Raw genomic sequence first — 21,901 nt, forward strand, 5'->3', positions numbered from 1 at the left:
GGATAAGTAGATTGGTATTCAGAGGAGATAACCTGAGGTAGCAACATGGCTGCTGCAGTTCCAGCCATTACCTATGTCATGAGAACTTCCAATGGAAGGAAAGGGTCTTTGCTTTTTCTGTGTTTTTTTTTTTTTTAATTTTTTAGCCCCCTCCCCATCTCTTTAAGAAGTTTGTATCAATATCAAATTACAGGGTATTCACCCTTGAAATGTTATATATGTGGATTTCTAGGTAGACCACAGGACTGTATTCTTTCTTGGAATCTCCTCATAAGCATCTGGTGTTGCTCAGATAAAGAGTAAAAACCTGATTCCTTTCTTTCAAACAGAAGAGGGAAGGACAAAGGGGTAGGAGAAACTTCTAACTGTGTCTTGTCTCCTTGAGGTCTGTGGTCTCCACCTCCTCCTCTGCATCCACAGAAGCCTCCTTGGCCTCCAACCTCTGCCACCAAGTCCACTTCAGCCTCAATGTCACCACCTCAGCATCCAAAACACCTCTGCCTTCACCATCACCTCCAAAGCACCTTCACTCACAGGTTTGACCTAGTCCAAAGTGACTTTGTCTCCACCAATTTCACCATCTTCCATGGTCTCCATGGCAGCTTTGGCATCTTCCTAACTGTTGAAGTCTACAAAAGCAAACCCTTTGGAGGATCTGATCTCCCAGTGGGTGACTATTCTCCCCTGAACAGAATGTTCAGAGGTTTCCTTTAATGTCTCTTCTGTGTTATCCTTACACTGACCTTTGACAAACAGAATTTTGGATGGCTGACTCTGGGTCCTTATAACTCCGGCTTGATGGGTCTGCCCTCTATTTCCCTTTTAATATAGGAATTTAAAGTTTCCTTAACATTTTTAAATGAAGTAAATTCAATAAATGCATCACCTTTAGATTTGTCATTTTTATTATGGGGCACTTTGATAAAAGTTGCCATCGCAAATACTTCCTGAAGATTTTCTTCTGTTGCACAGTACCTCCTGAGCATGTACATTTGGCTGTAAGCTAAGGATTTTGTTGTTGTTGTTAAGTGCAGAAACCTTTCCAGAGTCCCCTTGTGTATATCCCTTCACGACTGATTGGCCAGAATTATGTCACTTGTCCATTCTTTAGCCACTAAGGATTAGGAAAATGGGGTAACTGTCATGGATATAGTATAACACTGAGTTGTGAGGAGGAGGGGTTAGCTGAATAGTCAGGGTTCTATTAACAGAAATAAGAGGGGATGACTGATAGGCAGTTTGGAAACCAACAGAATCTGATAGCCATTTTGAATTGGGTTGAGTTTCTGTCATTGCCTTACTTACTGGGCAAGGATGAAGCCATTCCCTCAATGAGTGGGTCAAATTCCATGTGGAGAAATAACCCAGTTAAATTTATAGAAGCTCAGGACAAGCTAGTACCTCCTTTAAACTGAGATGGGGCTGAAAGTGTGAGCTACCACCCCTGATGCTTATTCACTACAGTCCCCTGGGGCATCTTGACCTGCCCAGTGCTAGTTTCTGATGGCAAGCGAGCCGTGGCTCCACAAACTGATGCTAAGCAAGAACTAACTTCATCGCTGCTATTAGCCGATAAGCTTCCCTTCAAAAAGCTAAGAACTGGGTCTTCCATACCTGCTTTGGTGACATGCTTTCTCCTTTGATATTTGCCATGAGGTTCATTTTCAACTAATTTCAATGCAGATTAACTCAGTGAAGAACCCAATGATGAATCTCCACTCTATCATTCCATGGTTGGTTCCTTCTACTATGGTAGTCTGGATTTCTGGACAGAAAATTATAGTTTATATTGTCTATGTATAGGCACTAGAGTCAAATCCTAACTCTAGTAACTGCTGGTGGGAGATCTGCAGCTTAATATCTCTAAACAGAAATTTTCCCAGTCATAAAATGTGGATAATGACAATAGTGCTGCTGAGCTATCAGGGTGCTATTACCTGTGCAGATAAAAGGAAAATATGTGTCTGAAGTGTTTAGCATAGGGCCTGACACATAGTGGGTCTCAATGAATTTTAACTAGTATTATTTAGGAAATGTGCAAAAATTTAAGAGTGTTGCCTAACTGACCAATTAACAAACTACAGTAGTTCATGTCAGAATCTCAATGCTGGCTGATCTTCTACGCTGCAGTTTTGTCCACTGGAAAAAACTCCTCTAAATATAAAAGAGACTGTTATGAAAATTCAATAAACTAATACACCCCACATTTAAAAATATATCTACTGATAATGAAATCCCAATTTTCTGTGACCACTTGCCTTTGCTCTGTCTAGGCTAAGTGTATCCATATTCTTGAGCTCTAGATTATGGGATTACCTCTTTTCCCTCCCCAACCCTCCCCCAGGTCACAGGAACCCTCTCCAGGCCTCCAGAGAGTGTGGAAATTTGTTTAAACTTCTCATTTACAGACTAGCTGTCAGTGCCATCCTCCCCCACTCTTCAAAGCCCGGGGCCTAATTGAGATGCAAATGTCTCCCCTGGGAGCTGAGCATTGCTTCTGTCACATGGAGGGACCCTGGGTCTTCCAGGGTGGAATGGTGGGCAAAAGGACCCCTCCCCCGGGCTCTCCATCTTTGTGGAGAGAAAATGATGATGATTTATGAGACAGCGATGCTTTTGCATTCTGAAGAGGACATGACAGACGGGATAATATGGGAGGAAAATACTGTCTTCGTAATGGAGACTGATGGCCTCTGCTTGTCTTCCTGTCATTGTTAGGGCTGGGGCTGAGCCAGGCAGCCTTCATTCATCTTTGTTTGGAGGCAGGTTTAGTATGTTGAACACACTGCCCTCAGTGGTAGCCTTCAACCAAGGTGGGGGTACTGGGAGAAAAAAAATGGAGCTGGTGTCGGGGCGCTGAGTGCAGGCCTCAACTCCCCTTGGCTTTGACATGCACATTTGTCAGGAATGATGGTTCTCACTTGATCCATTCATAATTGCTGGCTTTGGGGTTCTTTGGACTCCACTTTAAATGCTTCTCCACGCTCCTCCATCCCCCAATTAAAAACAACTAAGTTAAACTAAGAACTCGGAAATTTTAAAAAAGTGGGGGAGGCCAGTCCTCACCAAACCACTCCTACTCTCCCTTCAGGCCCTACTTGGCCACAGGAAAGAAAGCCTAAAACTAGAGTAGGAATGTCATCTTTAGAAATCATCTTTTGGAGCAGTTTTATTAATTTCACTTCTCTGTGGTTACCACATGTTTGGGGAAGACAATTGATTTCACAGATCTGTGTGGGAGGCTGAAGATTTGGCTCTGAGGCAGCAGAGAAAACCTACAGCAAGAACAGGCTCACTAATTGACATACAGCAAAGATGTTCTTTAAGAAAACTTTTCCCTTAGTGCCTGCTTTTTTTAAATTGAATTTTTAATTTTAAGTTAATCATATTTTTTGAAAGAAAGGCTCTATTTTCTTCCCCCTGTCCCCACTATTGCCGTCCCAACTTCTTCCCCAAGAAGAAGCAGTTAGAAGGAAAACTGGACCAAGTATTAAGTCTTAATTTGGGCTTTGAAGGCACTGCCGATGGCGGCCAATGTGTGCAAGGCCAGGACTCCAACGGGACTGAGCTCTCACTGTCTGGGAAGGAGTCCTTCCTTTTGCTCCCATTTTGGACACCAACAGTTGAGGCATTTCTAATCTGAGCATAGTATCAGCGAAGTAGGGAGAAGCAAGTAATTCTGGTCAGTCTCAGAACCCTCTTGGATTCAGAACAAGTCTCCCCACAGCTACGGAGTTCACTGTATAGAACCTCACTTGCAGTTTTGTTTTGTTTTTGAAGGGAGAGGGACTGTAGTATTGGATGCTTCTGAGATGTCAGCCTGAATGACTGCATCATCTAGCTAGAAATCAGTACTGATTCTAAATAAATAATAGGCCAAGTTGAAAAAAAAAATCTCAATCGCTAGATCTGTGGGTGGTGGTGGGTGAGTAGCTGCTGTTTTAGAACTTTAAATGTGGGTTCCTTGGCATTAGCTGTATTTAAAATAGAGTGGTATCTCTACACGCCCTCTGAAAAGTTAATAGCCCACCTTAAAGGAGATGGTAGCCCTGCAGTGTTTTTATGTTACTAATTATACTGCCCTTGTGGGAGGAGTACATGGTGCTGTGGAGATCTCACAGAAGACAGGGTTCCTCCCCAAACAGCTTCCATGACAATTTGAGACAGATGCAACATTGATCAGCAAATCTCTGGGGGCCTGATGAGACACAGACATATGTCCTTACCCAGCCATTCAATAAATCCCTCAACTGGTCACTCTGGTGTTGCTGAAGGACAGCAGTGGTCATGTTCCTCCTTTCTTTTGTTCTTTTATTCGCTCTGTCCTCTGCTTCTTCATTTAGTGCCATCTGGTCCAAATTGAGCTGGGACTTGTCCCTGCCATCATGGCTGTGCCCCAGACTTTCCCTGTGTAGTGCGAAAATGAGTGGCGTGCTGAGCTGTTGGGGATGTGGATACTGAAGAACTGGCTCTGTGAAGTTATGGGAAGGGAAGGAGGTGCCTGTGAAGACTGAGCGTGGGTGGGAAGCCGTTCCAAGTTCAGCTGATGACAAAAAACTGCTGTGGGGCTCATGGAGGGGCTCATGGAGAGGCTCCTGGGTGAGGACTTGACTCTCAGCTCTGTTGATTCTAATCCTCTCCACGACCTTGGCACAGATCAAAACTCTCTCCAGAAAAATGGGAATTATATCAGCCTGCTTAAGAGGGGTATTATTTCAAATGCTAAAGCATTACATTTAAAAAAAAAAAGTGAGACCCAGGGGAAGGAAGGAAAAAGGGGGCCGCGAGTGAAGAGGAAGTGACACGTTTCATGAAATCTGAGCTTTTTAAGATTGTTTTGGGCACAGTTTCAAGAGGAAGTGTCGGTTATTAAGACAAACAATCGCTAATCTAATCTCGATCAGGAGACATATTTAAATTCAAGCACACATTTTTTTTTAACTCTTCTGGATTTTGGATTTTCAATTGAACACTGTAATGTGAGTGTAAGTCTAATGGAAGAAAAACAATTTAAGGAAGAACCGTTTCTGATCTCAGCTGCATTATGATGTTGGAGAAAATTGATCAGCAATCAAGAATAATCTTAATTTTGTGGGACCTCTGCCAAAAATCCTCTTTCCTCGTTAACTAGCCAATCTTTCTTTATCTAAGTCTTCCCCCTCTGAGGGCTTACCAGGCTCTTATTCTGGCCAGGCCACCCTCCTCAAGCTGCTGCCACTCCTCTAGGTTATCTTCCTGGTGAACCATTCATACCCAACTGGAAAGTGCTAGTTACCTGTCTGCCTTCTCTACTAAACTGGCTTTTTGAAGACTGAAAATATGTGGTGCATGTTAAAATTCAGTGAACATTAGGCCAGGGTCAAATGTAAATGAAAATTAGAGAAATAGGGATCATCTCTGTATGAACTTTGTATTGCTGTGTGACCAGTTGCCACAAACTTAGTGACTTGAAATAACACATGTTTGTTATCTCACAGTTTCCTGGGTCAGGAGTCTGGACATCCAGTTGGGTCCTCTCTTGGGGTCTCAGAAGATTGCAATCAGGTGTTGACCTGAGCTGCAGTCTCACTTGAGGCTCTCAAGGGTGATCTGGTTCTGAGCTCATGGAAGTTGTTGAAAAAATTCATTTCCTTGTGGTTGTATGACTGTGGGTCCCTGCTTTTTACCACCCACAGGTCCTAGAGACCAGCAGCAGTTCCCAGCATGAGTGGTTGCTTCTTGTGGTAGAGAATCTCACTCCAGTTGGCTAAGAGAGTTTAGCTACCATAATACCCAAGAAAGTCACCTCCCTTCATCAGCTTTGCCATATTCTATTTGTAAAAAGCGGTTCTCAGGCCCACACTCAGAGGGATGGGATTATACAAGGGCATAAACCAATGGGGGAGACTTTGGGGTATGTCGCCCTCCATCTTTATTCATAATACATTGCACTAGCATATCTACTTTCACTCCACAAAGTCCATTGGGTTTTCTTTTTCTTTGAGGCTGGCAGGAGAGTAGCTTAATATTTCTAGTCTGTGCTCCATTAGCTGAGTCAGTTTTTGTGATTACTTGTTCAGAAAAGAAATACAACAATTGACATTTCTCAGATCATGTGCTATGTAAAATTTCTCATGTTAGTTATTCAGGTTTTGCTTTGCAGTTGCAAATTCACCCTTCTTATTGTGATCCTGGGACTCTGCATAAAATGTTATTTCTCTTTGTTCTGGCTTCATGTTAGCTTCCTCCAGTAGGAGGCAGGAGGGCAGGAAGAGGACAGAGGGACTTGCTCCTATCTATTTCTGACTATATTGCCCTAACAATGGTCCTTCACCTCAGCAGGAGACGGTTGGTTCTGGCTCAGTTTCTTCCAGCACTTCCAGAGCCAGTCCTAATGCACTACCAGGGCAGCCTGAGCCCCAACTCTGTGGTGTCCTGTTTGAAGCTTGTAGATTCTGATAACCCTGTTCTCTTCTCTTTGTTGTCTTTAATGGTAGTGGCATCTGCTTATAGTTATGACTTCATTGTTAGCTGAGTGTTCTCACTTTGCTTTTTCAATCCTCCAACACCCATTTAAACAAATCCCTACATTATATTCTCTCTGTTAAAATACCTTGTATACTCTATTTTCCTGACTGGCCCTGATGGACATAGTACGATAGTTTTTGTCCCAGTTGCCAAGAAATTATAGGGTCTCAATAACTACTATTGATAATTTTACACATTAAAGGAACTGACATTTAGCAAACACAAAACCCATCTTCTGGTTTGCAACTTGATACTTTTAGAATGCTAGTCCCATACTTGACTTTGCCAGATTATTTCAGGATTCCTGGCTAAGTAGTAATAGATATAAATAGACTCACAGTGTGTGATTCATTCATTTACTTCCCAAATTATAGTGAATCATGACTAGAGAGACTCCAGCCCCTAAGACGCTCAAAGTTAGAAATCATTAAATCTGTTTGTGTGAAGTTATGTGATATACTCATATATTCCCATTTCACAGATGAAGAAAGAGAGATTAATTTCCATTCAAGGCTTCCTTGCCAGCAGAAACTTTAGAGTCTACAAATGTCTCCTCTAAATGTCTTCAAGCTACAAATGTCTCCTCACCTGGCCCCTGAATTGGTTCTTTTTCTTGTGTTTCCTCACTTTTTTAATGGCATCTGCACCGATTTCAAATTACGTGAGTCACTGAAAGATGACTCCACACTCTCCTCCTTAAATTAGGCCTGCTTCTTCCTCCAAAATGTTTCTCCCATCTGTCCCCTTCACTTGTTGTCTATAGTCTCTGAGGTTTGTTTATGTCCTTGCTATATCTTGCCCGGGCTATGAAAAAAGTCTTCTAAGATCAGTCTCTCTGCTGTTGTGTATTCGGTGCACTGCTATCAGAAAAATGTATCTCAAGAATAACTCAGAGAATGTGACTCCTTTCCTCAAAAACCTTCAGTGGCTCCCTATTGCCTAGAGAGTAACATTCAAACACCTCAGGGAAGGTAAAATTTCTTTCAAAATTTGATCTATTACCAGCTGTATCTCCTGTTTCTCTTTGTATCCTCCATGGCTGTCAAGCCTGTCCATCACCTCTAGAGCCTGGTTACCCTCCTGCTCCCCTGTCTTTCCTCCTGCTGAAGCTCATGCGCTGCCTTGTCATGGATCCCTTTCCCTAACCCCACCTTCTTCCAGAAATTCCACCCATCCTCAAAGATCCAGCTCAAACCCTACCTCCTCCATCCAACCTTTCTTGATTTCTTCCATTTGAATACTTTTTCTTTCCACTCTCTGAAATGGCAATATGAGGCACATAGGGATGATCATAAGGAGCAGTACAGCTGATAACTGATGAAGGGCCATCTGCCCGGGACTGTACTATACCATCCTTTTTAGTTTTCATGGGGAGCTGATGAGTTAAGAACTTCTTGTTTTATAGGTAAGGAAGCCAACTTATTGAGGCCACATGAATTTTTCAAGATCAAAGAGCTCATTTTCTGTCTTATGTAAAATATTTGTTTTTCCTGTTATCTCTCCTCCTCATGGGTAGCTTTGGGAATAGAAAACATTCTTGGTTCAATTGTAATACGCTGTTTTAAGGTTATGGAGTATTTTGTACATGGTGAGCAATAAATTGTCAATTGCAGAAAAGTCTCAGAAATCAAAGCTTTAAAAGGCAGACAGGCAGGCAGGAAGAAAGGAAGGAGGGAAGGAAGAAAGGAAGGAGAGAAGGCAAAGAAAGAAGACTTACTATTTTGGCTCAGGAGTTTATCTCTTTGACTGTAAATCAAGTATACACCTGCGTTTTATGTAACATACATCAAAGAGGAGGGTTTGGGAAAATTTGGAATAAATTGATTCCTGTATTCTTTCTGAGAGATGGTATTTATTTGACAAAAGTTCTGAATTTTTCACTTTTTTTAAATTTTATTTTATTTTTATTTATACAAGCACTGGGTACAGTCAGAAACGTGGGAGGGTGAGAGAATTCACCAGAGCCAGAGCGGGGAGCAGAACAGGGAGACTGACGAAATACACTGCGGAGGGGAGCAGCGGGCGGCAGGAGAGGTCTGCGCGCCATGTGGGACCCTCACTGGCAGCCGGGGATCAAACCGGCACTGCAGAGGCTGCGGGCAGCCTTGCAACCCAGCGCTCAACCGCTGCGCCACTGGGTAGGCCTCTGAATTTTTCACTTTAAGGAATCACAAGTAAACACAAATTCAGGAGCGCTTTTCAATTGTAAAGAAATCATGTGAGTGCTCATCATGCAAGAAATCCTTCTGCGTGACATGGAGGGGTCATTTTGTTTTCTAAGTTTGAATTTTTGCTCGTTGACACATATTTTTATTTATATTTTTTAAAGGTTTTTTTATTTTGATGCATACAAGAGCTGGGGTACAGGCCAGAGATGCGGGGCGTGAGAGGATCCACCAGAGACAGAGTGGGGAACAGAACAGGCAGACTGAGTTGAAACACACTGCTGAGGGGAAAAGTGGGCAAGACATGAGAGGTCTGCCTCACCATGTGTGTTTCTCCCTGGCAGGCCGGGGATCGAACTCGTGCTGCAGAGGCCACGGATTGCTTCTTAGTGCAGTGCCCAATCCCCTGTGCCACCAGGGAGGCCCGACACATATTTTTAAAGCAGGGCATTGCCTGATACACAGGGAGGGAGGCATGCCTATTGGGAAGAATTGAATGCAGCCAGGGTTGGGGTAAGACTTATTCAAAAACTGCTCAAACAACCCATTAAGCATAGAGTCATGAGCATAGATTCAAGTTCAGGCGTTATATCCTTGGGGTCAAGAAGGAGCTCTGTTGTCTTGCAAATAATAAGGTTGACCTTTTAAGAAGGCAGTTTTGTGGAGATGGCCATAGAGATAACGCCTCGGATTCCCGCACAGAGGGCCACATTTTTGTAAATGCATTCAGTTGCCTTTTGCTCTGACTTAAGAGCTTTGAGAGCTGTGAGAATCGCTCCCAGATTCTAGATGGTTTTCAAAGAACCAAGGGCTCCTTATGCGGCCCCACTTCCGGGTGGCCATTTCGTATTCCTGTGAGGGGACAGGGGAACAGAGATGGAAGTGTCTGAGATGCGGGGGAGGAGGGAGGAAGTTCAGGAAAGAGGCTATGGCAACCAGACTGTCAAACAAATAGAGGAGAAGTGGGGAGATGCCTATTCTGCATTTCTTTTCTCATTTCTGAGCACCTTGTCCAGGACCCACTCCTTGCCCCTTGATGAGGGCTGGTAGCAATAATGAAGTGATCCCTTTTTTGTGTACAAAGGTACCAGGAATGACCTGTCCCTGGTGGGGCCAGAGTTTGGAGGATTTCTGCACTGGGCATGGAGTCCTATTGCTCTCTCCCCTTTGCCCTGACTTTGATTAGAATTGTTTTATATTATAGACAAGGGCAGGGATAACCCGTCACTATGAGATTGTACCCTCATTGCCAGTCTTTCTATTGCTCAGCGCCTCGATTGTCCCAGTAAGTGGCAACTGAACCTGAATTAGCAACCTCTCCACCAGGCCCCATAGCTGTTCAGGCCTGAGCCTAGGGAAGTCAGTGATGCTAATTTGCTGGCCAATACTGGGTAGAGAGCCCATGATTGCTTCTGTTGTTGGTTGCACAGATAGGTAGCAGGCTGTGCAGTATGGTTCAAAGAATTCAGAATGGTGGGATAACCATATCATTTATCATCCACCTGGGATAAATTCTTTTAAAAAAATTTATTTATGAATACAAGAGCTGGGGTGCAGGCCAGTGGTGTGGGGGGTGAGGGGATTCACAAGAGACAGAGTGGGGAGCAGAACAGGCAGATCTACTGAAATACACTGCTGAAGGGAGCAGTGGGCAAGACAGGAGAGGTCTGCTGCACCACATGGGTCACCTCCCTGGCCAAGGATCGAACTTATGCTGCAGTGGCTGCGGATAGCTTCACAGTACTGAGACCTACCCTTCCGCCACCAGGGAGGCCCCCACCTGGGGTAAATTCTAAGAATGAAAAGGTTAATAATGATGCTGGGGCCACAAAAAAAAAACTGGAATTGTCACTGGCAAACCTGGAATCACTGTACTGAAAGGTATGTTGGTCTCAATTCAATTTAACCATGTTTCTTAAGCACCTCTGTACCAGGTATTGTGTCCTTTCATAACTGGGTACACACATGTCAACGAGTTATGACAATAGGTTTAAGCATAGGTACAAATATGGAAACAGGTTCCAAGGCAACAAAATGAGGGTGTGGTTGCTTTTGGGGGTGGCGTTGGAGAAGGTACATAGGAAGGCCTCAATGCAAGGAATTTTAAAAAATAAATGGTTCATAGGCTTATAGATGGGGTGGGGGACCCTAGAAAGGGAGAACAGCAAGGACACAGATACTTGAGAATGCACAGGACGTGTGAGGGTTATAAGAAGTGTGGCATTGATGGAGAGCAAAGTATAAAGCAGGGTTGTCAGGAGATTAAACCAAACCAAAATTAGGTCATGAACAACCTTATAGTCCTTAATAACCAGATGGGATAAACCTGCTTAGAGCAAGGTTAGCAAACAGCATTCCATGAGCCAAATCTACTTGCTTTTGTAAATTGAGTATTATTGGAACAAAACCAAGCTCATTCGCTGCTTTCACACTACAGCAGCAGAGGTGGGTAGTTGCAACAGAAACTCTATGACCTGTTATTTCATTACAGAGAAAGTTGGGCCACCAGTGGCTGAGAGCCATGCTGGAAATATTGTAAGGCTTTAACTAATAATGGAGACATATCTCTGACTGAGAGAGATCTTGAGGGGTAGAAGGGGAGATACACTTGCAGGGAAGAAATGTGGGCAGCTACTGTCAAAGATGTTATTACTACAATCAGCCAATATATGCCAGACCCTAGACAGGGCTGGGAATTCAGAGAGGAGGACCCTATCCACTCCTTGTGGCTGTCGCAGATCAGACAAATAAAGAAAGGGACTGAACCAAAGCAACAAAAATGAGGATAGGTAGTTGATGAACTGGAAACAGTTTACACAGATGGCACTGGGGATTTTAGGATTCTGGTTTTGGTACCAGGTGGTTGGTGGTGCCCTTCTTTGAAGTGGGCACACTCGAGGAGAAATTGGTTTAATTCCACTGAGCTCCCCACCCCCAACTTTCTTGAACTTAATACATTTGCCCTGTTGGATAAAGTTCTTAGGAGAGTCTAAAGATATAGATTATTGGAACTGGATCCAGATTTATCTGGTAGTCACCTGAGCAAGAACCAATTTAACAGATTATACGATACCTTAATTCATTTTCACCTATGAAAGAAGCAAGCCCTCACCAAATTTGGAGGAAAAGATCCTGCAGGGGTCCGTGTAACTGCTCCCCTGATCCAGAAGGTAAAAGGGACTGCCTTCCTCATGCTGTGATTCCAGGAAACATAGTAGGTACTCAACAGATGTGCCCTGGATGAAAGTCTGAGGTTGAATCATGTAAAGTTCTGGCAAAACAGACTGTGCATTTGAGGGCTACAATCAAAGCCTGTTTTGTGAAGGGGGCTATTTAAGCAGTGAGTGCCGGTGAGCTGAAGCGTTGGGGATGGTGACACCCAACAGAGACTTGCAACTGAAGAAAGCTCCCCCTCTTTAGACCTGAAGGGGAAGGAACGGGGTCACTAAACCTGTGTGAGTTACAGCCATGCTGAGCGAGGACCTGAGCTGTGGCTGTGAGGACTTTCAGTCATTGAGGAAACTGATCTGGCCTGGAATGAGAAGGATGCAGATGGGGAGACAGGACAAATACCTTCACCGATCTCTCACTCCACTGACCTACTGGCATTTTCCATTGGCTGAAAGTAGGGGAGCCTACTCTCCTAAGGCCAGAATAGGTGAACCAGGATAACGAGGAGGCTAGCGGTCATCTTCCTGCTTTAGAGAGCTGAATCTCTTTCTGATTTCTTTTAGTTTTGCAAAACTTTGATCTGGTCACTCAGACACTGCTGAATTGTTAGTAGTGTTAATGAAGACGTTGAAGTATTAAATAATGAGGACATTATTATTTGACTAAATAAGCATTTATTGCTCATGTATTCCCTGCAGGTAGTTCTGGCAGATGCCAGGTGCTTTATGTGAGTCACCCACCACATGCATGTGATCTTACCCAGAGAGGACCATCTGGGAACATTCTTGTACTTAAGATTTTTTGAGTATTCCAATAGGACAGATCCCTGGAAATGGAATTCTGAGCCAAAGGGAATTTGAAGTTTACATTTTACTAAACACTGGCATTCTTTCTAAAAAGGCCAATCTAGGGCCTCCCTGGTGGCACAAAGGATTAAGACACAACCTATGAAGCAATACACAGCCACTGCAGCATGACTTTGATCCCCGGCCAGGGAGCTACCCACATGGTGCAGCAGACCTCTCCTGACTCGCCCACTGCTCCCCTCAGCAGTGTATTTCAGTCAATCTGCCTGTTCCTTTCCCCACTCTGTCTTTGGTGAATCCTCTCACCCACCACACCTCTGGCTGGTACCCCAATTCTTGCATGCATAAATAAATAAAAAAATCTTTAAAAAGATAAAAATAAATAAAAATATATAAAAAGGCCAATCTATATTCTAAATGTATTTGAGCATGTCCACTTCAACACGCCTTCTCCCTGTTCTTACTGGGCACTGTAAGGCTAGGTATCTTTTTTTGTGGTGACCAGTCCTTTGTCATTTATCCTTTGTGAAACATAGTGGTTTCACAAAATCATACAGCAGTATGATTTCCAGGCTGTCTGGTTTCAAACCCTGTCTTTGACATTATTTACTATGTGACCTTAGTAAGGCATGGTTCCCTATCCCTCGTGCATAAAGTGGGGATGATGATGTCCTTTCCTCGCAAGTTTTGGAAACTGGTAAGTGGTGCACAGTGTGCTTGGTGTGAGGATTGCCTATCATATTTGCCCACATCTTTTGCCAGTTTTTTCACCTGGAGATTTGAAGCGGGATGATAGCTAAGGACCACCAGGCAGAAGAGAACCCATTTCTGTCACTCTCATCCTGGTTCTGAAAGGTTTACTATAAAATGACCCTGCATGACATGGTTACACTTCATTTCCTACCTGGTCCTCAGACAAGGGCACGTTTGAATGGCAGAGAGTCATTAATTACCTTAGTTTTCTTGGGATCTTTGGGATCCTAGGTGATTGGGATGACCAGAGGTTCTTTCAGGCAGTTTTGCCCCAGGGTGGACAACCAACTCCCGTGCACTGATGGCTGGGGCAAGGTGGGAGGCCTCTGAGCTTGACTAGCCTTTTTTTCTGGCAGCCACCAGATGGAAATGCTCAGAACCCTGGGCCGAGAGAGGCCAGGTGCTCTGCACTCACTTGCAGTGGCTGAGGGCTGTGGTTGTGGCTGCCTGAGTTATTGCTGCCGTTGAGGATATCACACACCCACAAGGGGAATGCCTCAAGTTGCTGAAAAAAAAAATTGAAGGAGGACGAAAAGAGCCGCTTCCTTTATAGACCAGCTTCTTGGTTACGCAACTCTGACTGTACGTTTTCAGACTTTCCGTCCGTGTGAAGGTCACCTTAAGATAGACTGAAAAGTTTGTGTCATAGTCACAGGAAAGTTTAAAGGTCTAAGTGTGTTTTAGGTGTTACTCAAAGAGGAGTGTGTGTGGGGAGTCCTACAGCGAGACCAGAGGGATGTCACTACCAGAAGGGCTGCCAGCACCAGCACCTGGCACCCTCTCCTTCCTTCACGGGTGCTCACTGCATGCCATGGATGGCCTGACGTCATGCGAGCGCTAAGCCTCGCACTAACGGCAAGAAAGAGAAGATCTCATTTCAATGCTAAGGTTCAGAAAGTTTAACTGTCATTGCCACCCTCTGTCATTAGAAAGTGCCATGTCACCTGTGAACACAGATCTTTCTGTTGTCAAAGTTTATGTTCTTTACAATGCCCGATGCAGAATTTGGAATTGGAAGGTACTTTAGATTTCATTACTTCTTAGTGCCTGAGATCAGAAAGTTATTTAGTGGCAACAATGGAACTAGAATCTTCTGTCACCTATTCAAGTACTTCTTCCAGCAGAGGAGTTTCTTTCATAAAGGTCCTGACTAAGGAAAGTGGTAAAAGAATGAACACCAGTAGTTGGGAGGCAGTTGGGGAAGGTAGAAAGTAGTTACAGGTTATCGATTCAGATTTTGGTTCTGCTGCTGCCTAGCAGTGGGGGCAAGTTCTAGAACTTATGTCAGCCTCAGTTTTTCATTTCTGAAATGGCAATAATAATAACCGTGAAACTGAAGTACTGAAAATGAGAATTGATGTCAAATATAGGGCATATAATGAAATTTAAATTATCTCTATCTCTAGGAGTAGGATTTGGAAAGAGTGTTGAATCTAAGTCTTTATTTTTTTTTTTAAACTCAAGGCAGTTTGAGAGTAGGATTTCAGAAGGTAGGCACTACTTGTTGAAACTGGAAATTGTGTAATACTGAGATAGGTGCATAGGCTCTGGAATCAGTCATTTGCTTTCAAATAGCAGCACCAGCACTGGATAGCATTGTGACCTCAGGCAAGTCATGTGATCTCAGACAAGTTCACCTAACTTCTCTGTGCCTCAGTTACTCTTCTGTGATTGAGGGTGATCATGACTTTTATTTCATTAAGGCTGTATGTAGATTAAATGAGACAATGCAGGAAAAGCATGAACATAGCATACTGACTCAGTTGATCTTCAGAAAATGCTAGTCACTGTAATAATTATGAAATCTAGGATCTGAGGGTGGAACTAATCACACATACACAATTTAATAGGGTGTAATTATCAATACGCAAATAGAAAGGTTTGTTCTGTGGATTCAGAGTACATTTTTTAAAACAGTAACTTATTGTCCTATCTATACAACTTGATTTTGGAGGGAAACTCCAACACTGACTGATGTAATTTGGCCAATCATTTTACAAACTGGCTTTTAAAAAATAAGTGATGGTTTGACTGAAGGCGTCCAAAAGGGAGACCTGCTATCTACACACTAGTGATGGGAATGGGAATCACTGCTACTTTATGGAGAACAGCTGAGCACTATGTGAAAAGTCATGTTGTTTGACCTGTTCCACCCCTGAAGCTTTACTTAAGAAAATAATTTAGGATGTCCACAAAGACTCTTTCACTCATCACTCCCCAAAACTTACTAAATGCCTGCTATGGGCTCTTGCTAGGATCTGGGGATAGCACAGTGAAAAATGCAGTGAAAGATACTGCGTTTGTAAAACTGAGAGTCTGGCAAGGAATATTCCTATTATACAAAGAACTAAATGACCAGCTAATTAATCACAAATATGTTAAATACAATGAAGTAGTTGTGTAGGGTCTATAGACACAAACAACCAAAAGGCGTGATTTAGTTTGGGAAGTCTAGAAAGGCTTCCTGGAGGAAGCTGCACTTCAACAGAGACCTGAAAGACAACATGAGTTTGCTTTGGGTGAGGAGGAATACTCCAAGCAGATGTAGCACTCTATGCCAAGGCCATGATCCCTTCAGCTTCAATGTGTCAAAGGATTTGGAGGAGGGAAGCTTCAGCCGTTACAGAATTTTTTATAGGATGAAAAACTGAAAATAAAATAAAACCCCAATCCCAAATATCTAACAACAAAGAATTGGTTAAATACCTTATGGTGTGCTCATTCAAAGGTATGCAATAGCCTTATACAACCTCTTGTGTCAGAGAAGATGATTTTATAATTAAGAAATGCATACTGTATTGTTTCATGGACAAAATTAAAGAACTGTATATAGTGTGAAATCCTATTTTTATTAAAGAAGAATGGTGTATATATAGGTAGAAAGAAGTCTGAACACATATGCCAATTTATTAAGGGTAGTTATTTCTGCTTGGTAGCATAGAGGATTTTTCATTTTCTCCTCTTTATCCATCCTTTACAATGACCCCCCCACACACACACACAAACACAAAATCTATATCAGTAAGACATTTGTAACAAGAAAACTTGTTTTTGCCAGTATTAGGCTGGCAACTGTATGGAGTGGTGAAATATTATGAAGCACAGTCTTAGGTTTGGCTCTACCTGTCAACCATGCAATCTCAGGACATTTCCGTGAACCTAACTTGCCTATATATGAAATATGCTGTGGTTGTTGCAAGAATTAAATAATGTAATGCTTACAAAGTGCTTAGCACAGAGTCTGTCCCATTAGTACAAGCTCAACATGTTAGCTAGCAGTCTCAAGAAGAAATACAACCCGGAGAAGGGCTTCTTTGGAACCCTTGGTTTTGTATACAGGTGGTGGGTTGGGGAAGAGTCATAGTCTACCGCTGTGGTTTCTCACCTCATACCTTGTGAATATCAGGGAAGGGTAAGGGAGAGTGTCCAGATGTGGGCTGGGGCCAAGCAGACAAAGATTTCCATGGCTGACCATGAGACTGGCAGATGGCCTCCACAGCTCACACACAACACTTCTTCTCCCCCTCTCTCCCTCCCACCCTTTCCTTTCCTCTTACTCCCACCTCTTTCCTATTTTCTATGCTGAACTATAAAAATTCCCCTTAGGCCAGAGAACCTGCATTAAGCAGGTGGTATTTTATCAGCCCCCCAGAGTCAGCACCAACTTCCGTGTTGTGTTTGGTTCCCCCTCCCACTCTTGGCTGTTATAAGCAGGAAACCTTTTAGAGACTCACCATTTGGTGTGACATTAGATAAGCATGGTAGCAGGGGAGTGGAAGGAAAAGGCAGATGCAAGAGAGGTTTAGAGGGAAAGGAAAATACTTAGAGATGAAGGATGACGAGAGCACAAACTTTGGAGTCAAACTGATCTGAGTTTGAATCCCAGTTCTATTTTTAAGTTATTTCTTGTTCACTATAACCTCAGGCAAATGCTTTAAGTCCTTTGAGCATGATTTTTCATTTAAAGATGGAGACAATGTTGTCCACCTTCTTGGCTGTTGTGAGATTCAAATGAAGTAAAGAGTGAAAATATTCATTGAGATGACTGGCGTTCAATTCAGATTAGTTTTCTTTTCTCCCCTCCAGGATTTTGAGACATGGTCAAGAAAGAATGATGGTACCATTCCGAGAATGGGAAGAACAAACCAACCTATTTGTGGGTGAAGACGTGTTTGACTTTGAGGTCAAGACAGCCAATTGGAAAAAATCCATACAGTTACTGCAATGAGGTATAGGTACGCATTTCTGAACTACATTTATAATTGATGCTCATGGTTGTGGGAGTAGTCAGGTGATGACAGCTTTGAAGGAAAAAGCACAGAGAAGAAAAGAAGAAATACATTCTGTGCTCAAGATCATTGAGGGGGCTGTTTCAAAGTCTGATGCAGGACAATGAATGGATGAAGTTGGGTGAAGGTTAAAGTCACCAAACATAAGGAAGTCAAGAAACTCAAATCTACACTTATTTCTGTCACAAGGAAAACATTCTTGAAATCCTTCAACATAATCCATCTGCCAAAGCCAACACAAACTCTGCTTCTCCCAATGCCTTTGCCCTCTGAAGTGACCTGGTACCCGGTCTCCACACTATTCCTCCCCAGCGTCCAGGAATCTCTGTGAAGATCGTGGCCATCCTTCAAGGTCCAGTGTGGGTCTCACCATCATGAATGCTCTTTCCACCCCAGCCCACCACAGTATAACTGTCCTGACCCCAAACTCCTACTAGTTCTTCACGACTGGTTTCTGTTTCTTTAACATTTACTTTTTCTTTTTCTTTCTTTTTTTTGTGAAACTGTATAATTTAATTATTTATTTTAAAATAAATTTTATTTTTATATTCCCCATACAATTGCAATCCCCTTATTTTGACCCCAATCACTCCCCTCCCCACCCCCCATCCCCTATAGAGTGTCTCTGGTTCATAGTTGTTTGTTGATTTTGATATTTTCTTTTTTATAGTTATTCTTTTTCCTGGTCCCTTATTTAAGTTTTCTAGATTCCTGTTATGAGTGAGACCATCCGGTATTTTTCTTTTTCTTTCTGGCTTATTTCGCTGAGCATGATCCTTTCCAGCGCCATCCATTTTAACATTTACTTTTTATGGCTGAGATGGGAATTGTATTTCATCACATATGCCAACACTGACCAGCTCACAGTGGCTGCTCAGAGAAGAATTCTAAGACTTTTCCAGATTCATTGGGAAGAAGCCTTGGTTGATTTGCATGTTTAGCTAGCATGGGGGGTGGAGGTTGGGTGGCGCATGTGTTGCTTATTTGCTGACCATGGTTTTCTTAGTTTGGGTTTTCCAAATGGAGACAAAGGATTGGGTATAGGCAGTTTATTTGAGAAGAGCCACAAATGACAAACTGTGGAAGATGAAACAGAGAAGGGGGAAAGTCAATAAGCATATGTCAAAATGTGGGCTACCAGTGGAGCACAGTCTTTCCAAGGACTCTCTAAAACTGTGTGTGGTTGACCTCAGAAACCTCCATTGGCTTTCGGGAAACTGGGCACTTATCCCTTCACTCTCACCCCCCATTGCCTGAGTGACGCCCTCCATGGTGCCTGAAAATAACCTCAGGCAGAGAACAGGACACCTGAGTGAAAAGCTTCCAGAATGTGGTATGGGGGTCTCACAGGTGAAGCCAGGTGAGTACAGTTAGGATAGCCACAGGTTCACTACAGTCACCTCATCATATTTTCTTTTCATGGCTTTCCTTCTTATTTCTGTTAGCTGCTTGAGGACAGAACCCCATGAAAAGCATATAGCATGTGGCTTATACCTAAAAAGTATTCAGTAGTCAATAGAGAAGAAATAATATTTGATTTACTTATGAAGAAAAAGAAAAGGGAGAATGATTAGATTTGTCAAATTGAGACTTGTGGTTTAAAGTCCAGGATTAAACTGGTTGAATTAATTACCATGAAATCCAGCTCTTTATCCAAAGCAGCATACTACATGATAATTTTCTACATGATACACTGGTATCATGTAGAAGGTCAGAGAATGAGAGAGACAGCACATTCCCAGGAAAACAAGTCTGGGTACTATAAAAAATTGGGGGATGGTGGAATGAAGGCACTTTAATGTGGAGCCTGCACCCTCCCATAAACGGACCAGTGAATTGGCCTGGCAGGACATCTTTAATACAAGGTACCGCACCATTCAACAACATAATTTATTATGTCCTTTACAGTTTCTTTTTTTTTAAATTTTTATTTATTTTTGCATAGAAGAACTGGGGTATAGGGCAGAGGTAGGGGGTGAGAGGATTCACCAGAGACAGAGTGGGGAGCAGAACAGACAGATCAACTGAAACAGACTGCTGAGGGGAGCAGCGGGACAGGAAGGAGAGGTCTGCTACACCATGTGGGACCCCTCCCTGGCTGGGAATCAAACTCGGGCTGTTGTGGTGGGCCCCTTGTGGTGTTAGTGCTGAGACTTAATCTCTAGGCCATCAGGGAGGCCCTGTCCTTTACATTTTTTTTTAAGATTTATTTTTTATTTATACAATAGCTGGGGTACAGGCCAGAGGCGTGGGAGGATGAGAGGTTTCACCAGAGACAGACTGGGAAGCAGAACAGGCAGGCAGACCAAAAGCACTGCTGAGGGGAGCAGTGGGTGTGACAGGAGAGGTCTGCCGGGTCATGTGGGAATCATCCTGGCCAGCCAGGAGTCGAACCCGCACTGCAGAGGCTGCAGACAGATTCACAGAGCTGTGCTCAACCTGCTGAGCCACTGGGGAGGCCCCTGTCCTTTACATTTTAAAGGGATCTTTTGTAATGAAAAGTTATCTCACTTTCAACTTGCCATGGATAATGATTTTTTTTTTAAAGATTTATTTATTTATTTATACAAGCACTGGGTACAGTCAGAAGCATGGGAGGGTGAGAGAATTCACCAGTCAGAGCGGAGAGCAGAGCAGGCAGAATGATGAAGTACACTGCTGAGGGGAGCAGCGGGCAGCAGGAGAGGTCTGCGCGCCCTGTGGGACCCTCACCCGGTGGCCAGGGATCAAACCGGCGCTGCAGAGGCTGCGGGCAGCTTTGCAACCCAGCACTCAACCGCTGCGCCACCAGGGAGGCCCTGGATAATGATTATTAACTGAACACAACAAAAACAGATCTATATCAGAATCTCACTGCTATGATTAGAATTGTATCTCCCTCTCCACCAATTCATATGGCCAAGTCCTAACCTCTAATGTGACTGTATTTGGAGACAGGGGCTGTGAGGCAGTAATTGAGGTGAAAGAGGCCCTTTGTGAATGGGGCCCTGATCTGAGAGATGAGTGTCCTTATGAGAAAAGACACCAGAGAACTAGTGTTTTCTCTGTCCCTCCTCTCTCTCCTTCTCTCACTTTGCCTCTCTCCTACCCACTCCCCTTCATCATGTGAAGGCACAGTAAGAAGAAAGTCACCTACAGGCTAGGACAAGAGCCCTCACCAGAAGCTGAAGTGGCCAGCACCTTGACCTTGGACCTCTCAGCCTCCAGAACTGTGAGAAAACAATTTCTGTTGTTTAAGCCCTCATGACTGATATTTTGTTACAACAGTCAGAGCTGACTGTGCAGTCGCTCTAGCCCCGTCACTGAGAGTTCATGCTGAAGTCCCAGCTTATTACAAAATATGTGTTTCACTGGATAAGAGGAGGGCCTTCTCACCCAAAAGTCTCACGATGATTTTCATTACAGCTTTGAGGGAGAATATGCCAGGAATTTTTATGCCTTTCTTAGAATCAAAAACCAGAGGGTCCCCAGCATTGAGCCCAATGCCTGGTTCATGGTTAAATCTCAATAAATGTTTGGTGGATGTACTTTGGAGCATCCAAGATCTAGGATGGAAGTACTCAAGGGCTTCTCAAAGTATTAAGTTCCTAATTTTCTACCAAGGGCGAGGGAGCCAGGGAATTGATACACCAGCATCTGTCAATTACTAGCTGGTGGCTGTTGCCAGAGGACACTTACTCTCCAGCACAGCTGGCAGGCAAGAACACAGCAGGCTAGAGGCTGGCAGAAGCTCTCAGGCCAAGTTCTGCCATTTGGAAGTTGAGATGGTAAGTGAAGAAATAAGGAGGACTGCAGAGGTATGTGTGGAGCACAGGCAGCACTTGCCATATGTTAAAGGAAGCCTAGTGCCAAGTTCATTGAAAAAGTTGGTATTTATAATGCACTTTGAGTACTGTATAGTAGACAAGTGCTCTGAATGAGCTTGGCAGACTGTATTTCTATGGACAGATACAGCAAAATGCTTTTCCTGTCCCATATGCTCTTTGAGAACCCTGCCATTCCCTACTAAAGGATGGGGCCAACCCTTATCTCCTGGAACCCAGTGGGACCTTTAGAAGCTGCTGACTTCTGAGGATAGGTCATAAAAGGTGATAGAGTTCAGCGTATCTTTCTATTTCCATCTCTGTGTCTTTCTCTACTCTCTCTCTCTCTCTCTCTCTCTCTCTCTCTCTCACACACACACACACACACACACACACACACACTCATC

At 43.4% G+C, this 21,901-nt stretch overlaps 1 protein-coding gene across 2 annotated transcripts in view; it reads left to right on the forward strand.

The window, feature by feature from the left end:
- LOC129144958 (uncharacterized) overlaps positions 1 to 21,901 on the forward strand; it is a 125,289-nt gene that overhangs the window by 89,401 nt on the left and 13,987 nt on the right. Inside the window, exon 3 of one of the 2 annotated variants that reach the window (XR_008549840.1) lies at positions 17,489 to 17,637. Coding sequence is in view for 1 of the 2 variants with exons in the window: in XM_054690088.1 (XP_054546063.1) it covers positions 17,489 to 17,630 (142 nt within the window). In the remaining variant the exon portion in view is untranslated. Of the gene's footprint in view, positions 1 to 17,488; positions 18,192 to 21,901 lie in introns of those variants that run through there. The other variant, XM_054690088.1, reaches the window with a different exon arrangement.

This window comes from Talpa occidentalis, unplaced genomic scaffold (genome assembly GCF_014898055.3).
Source record: "Talpa occidentalis isolate TD23 unplaced genomic scaffold, MPIMG_talOcc4v2.1 talOcc4.8, whole genome shotgun sequence".
NCBI lineage: Eukaryota > Metazoa > Chordata > Mammalia > Eulipotyphla > Talpidae > Talpa > Talpa occidentalis.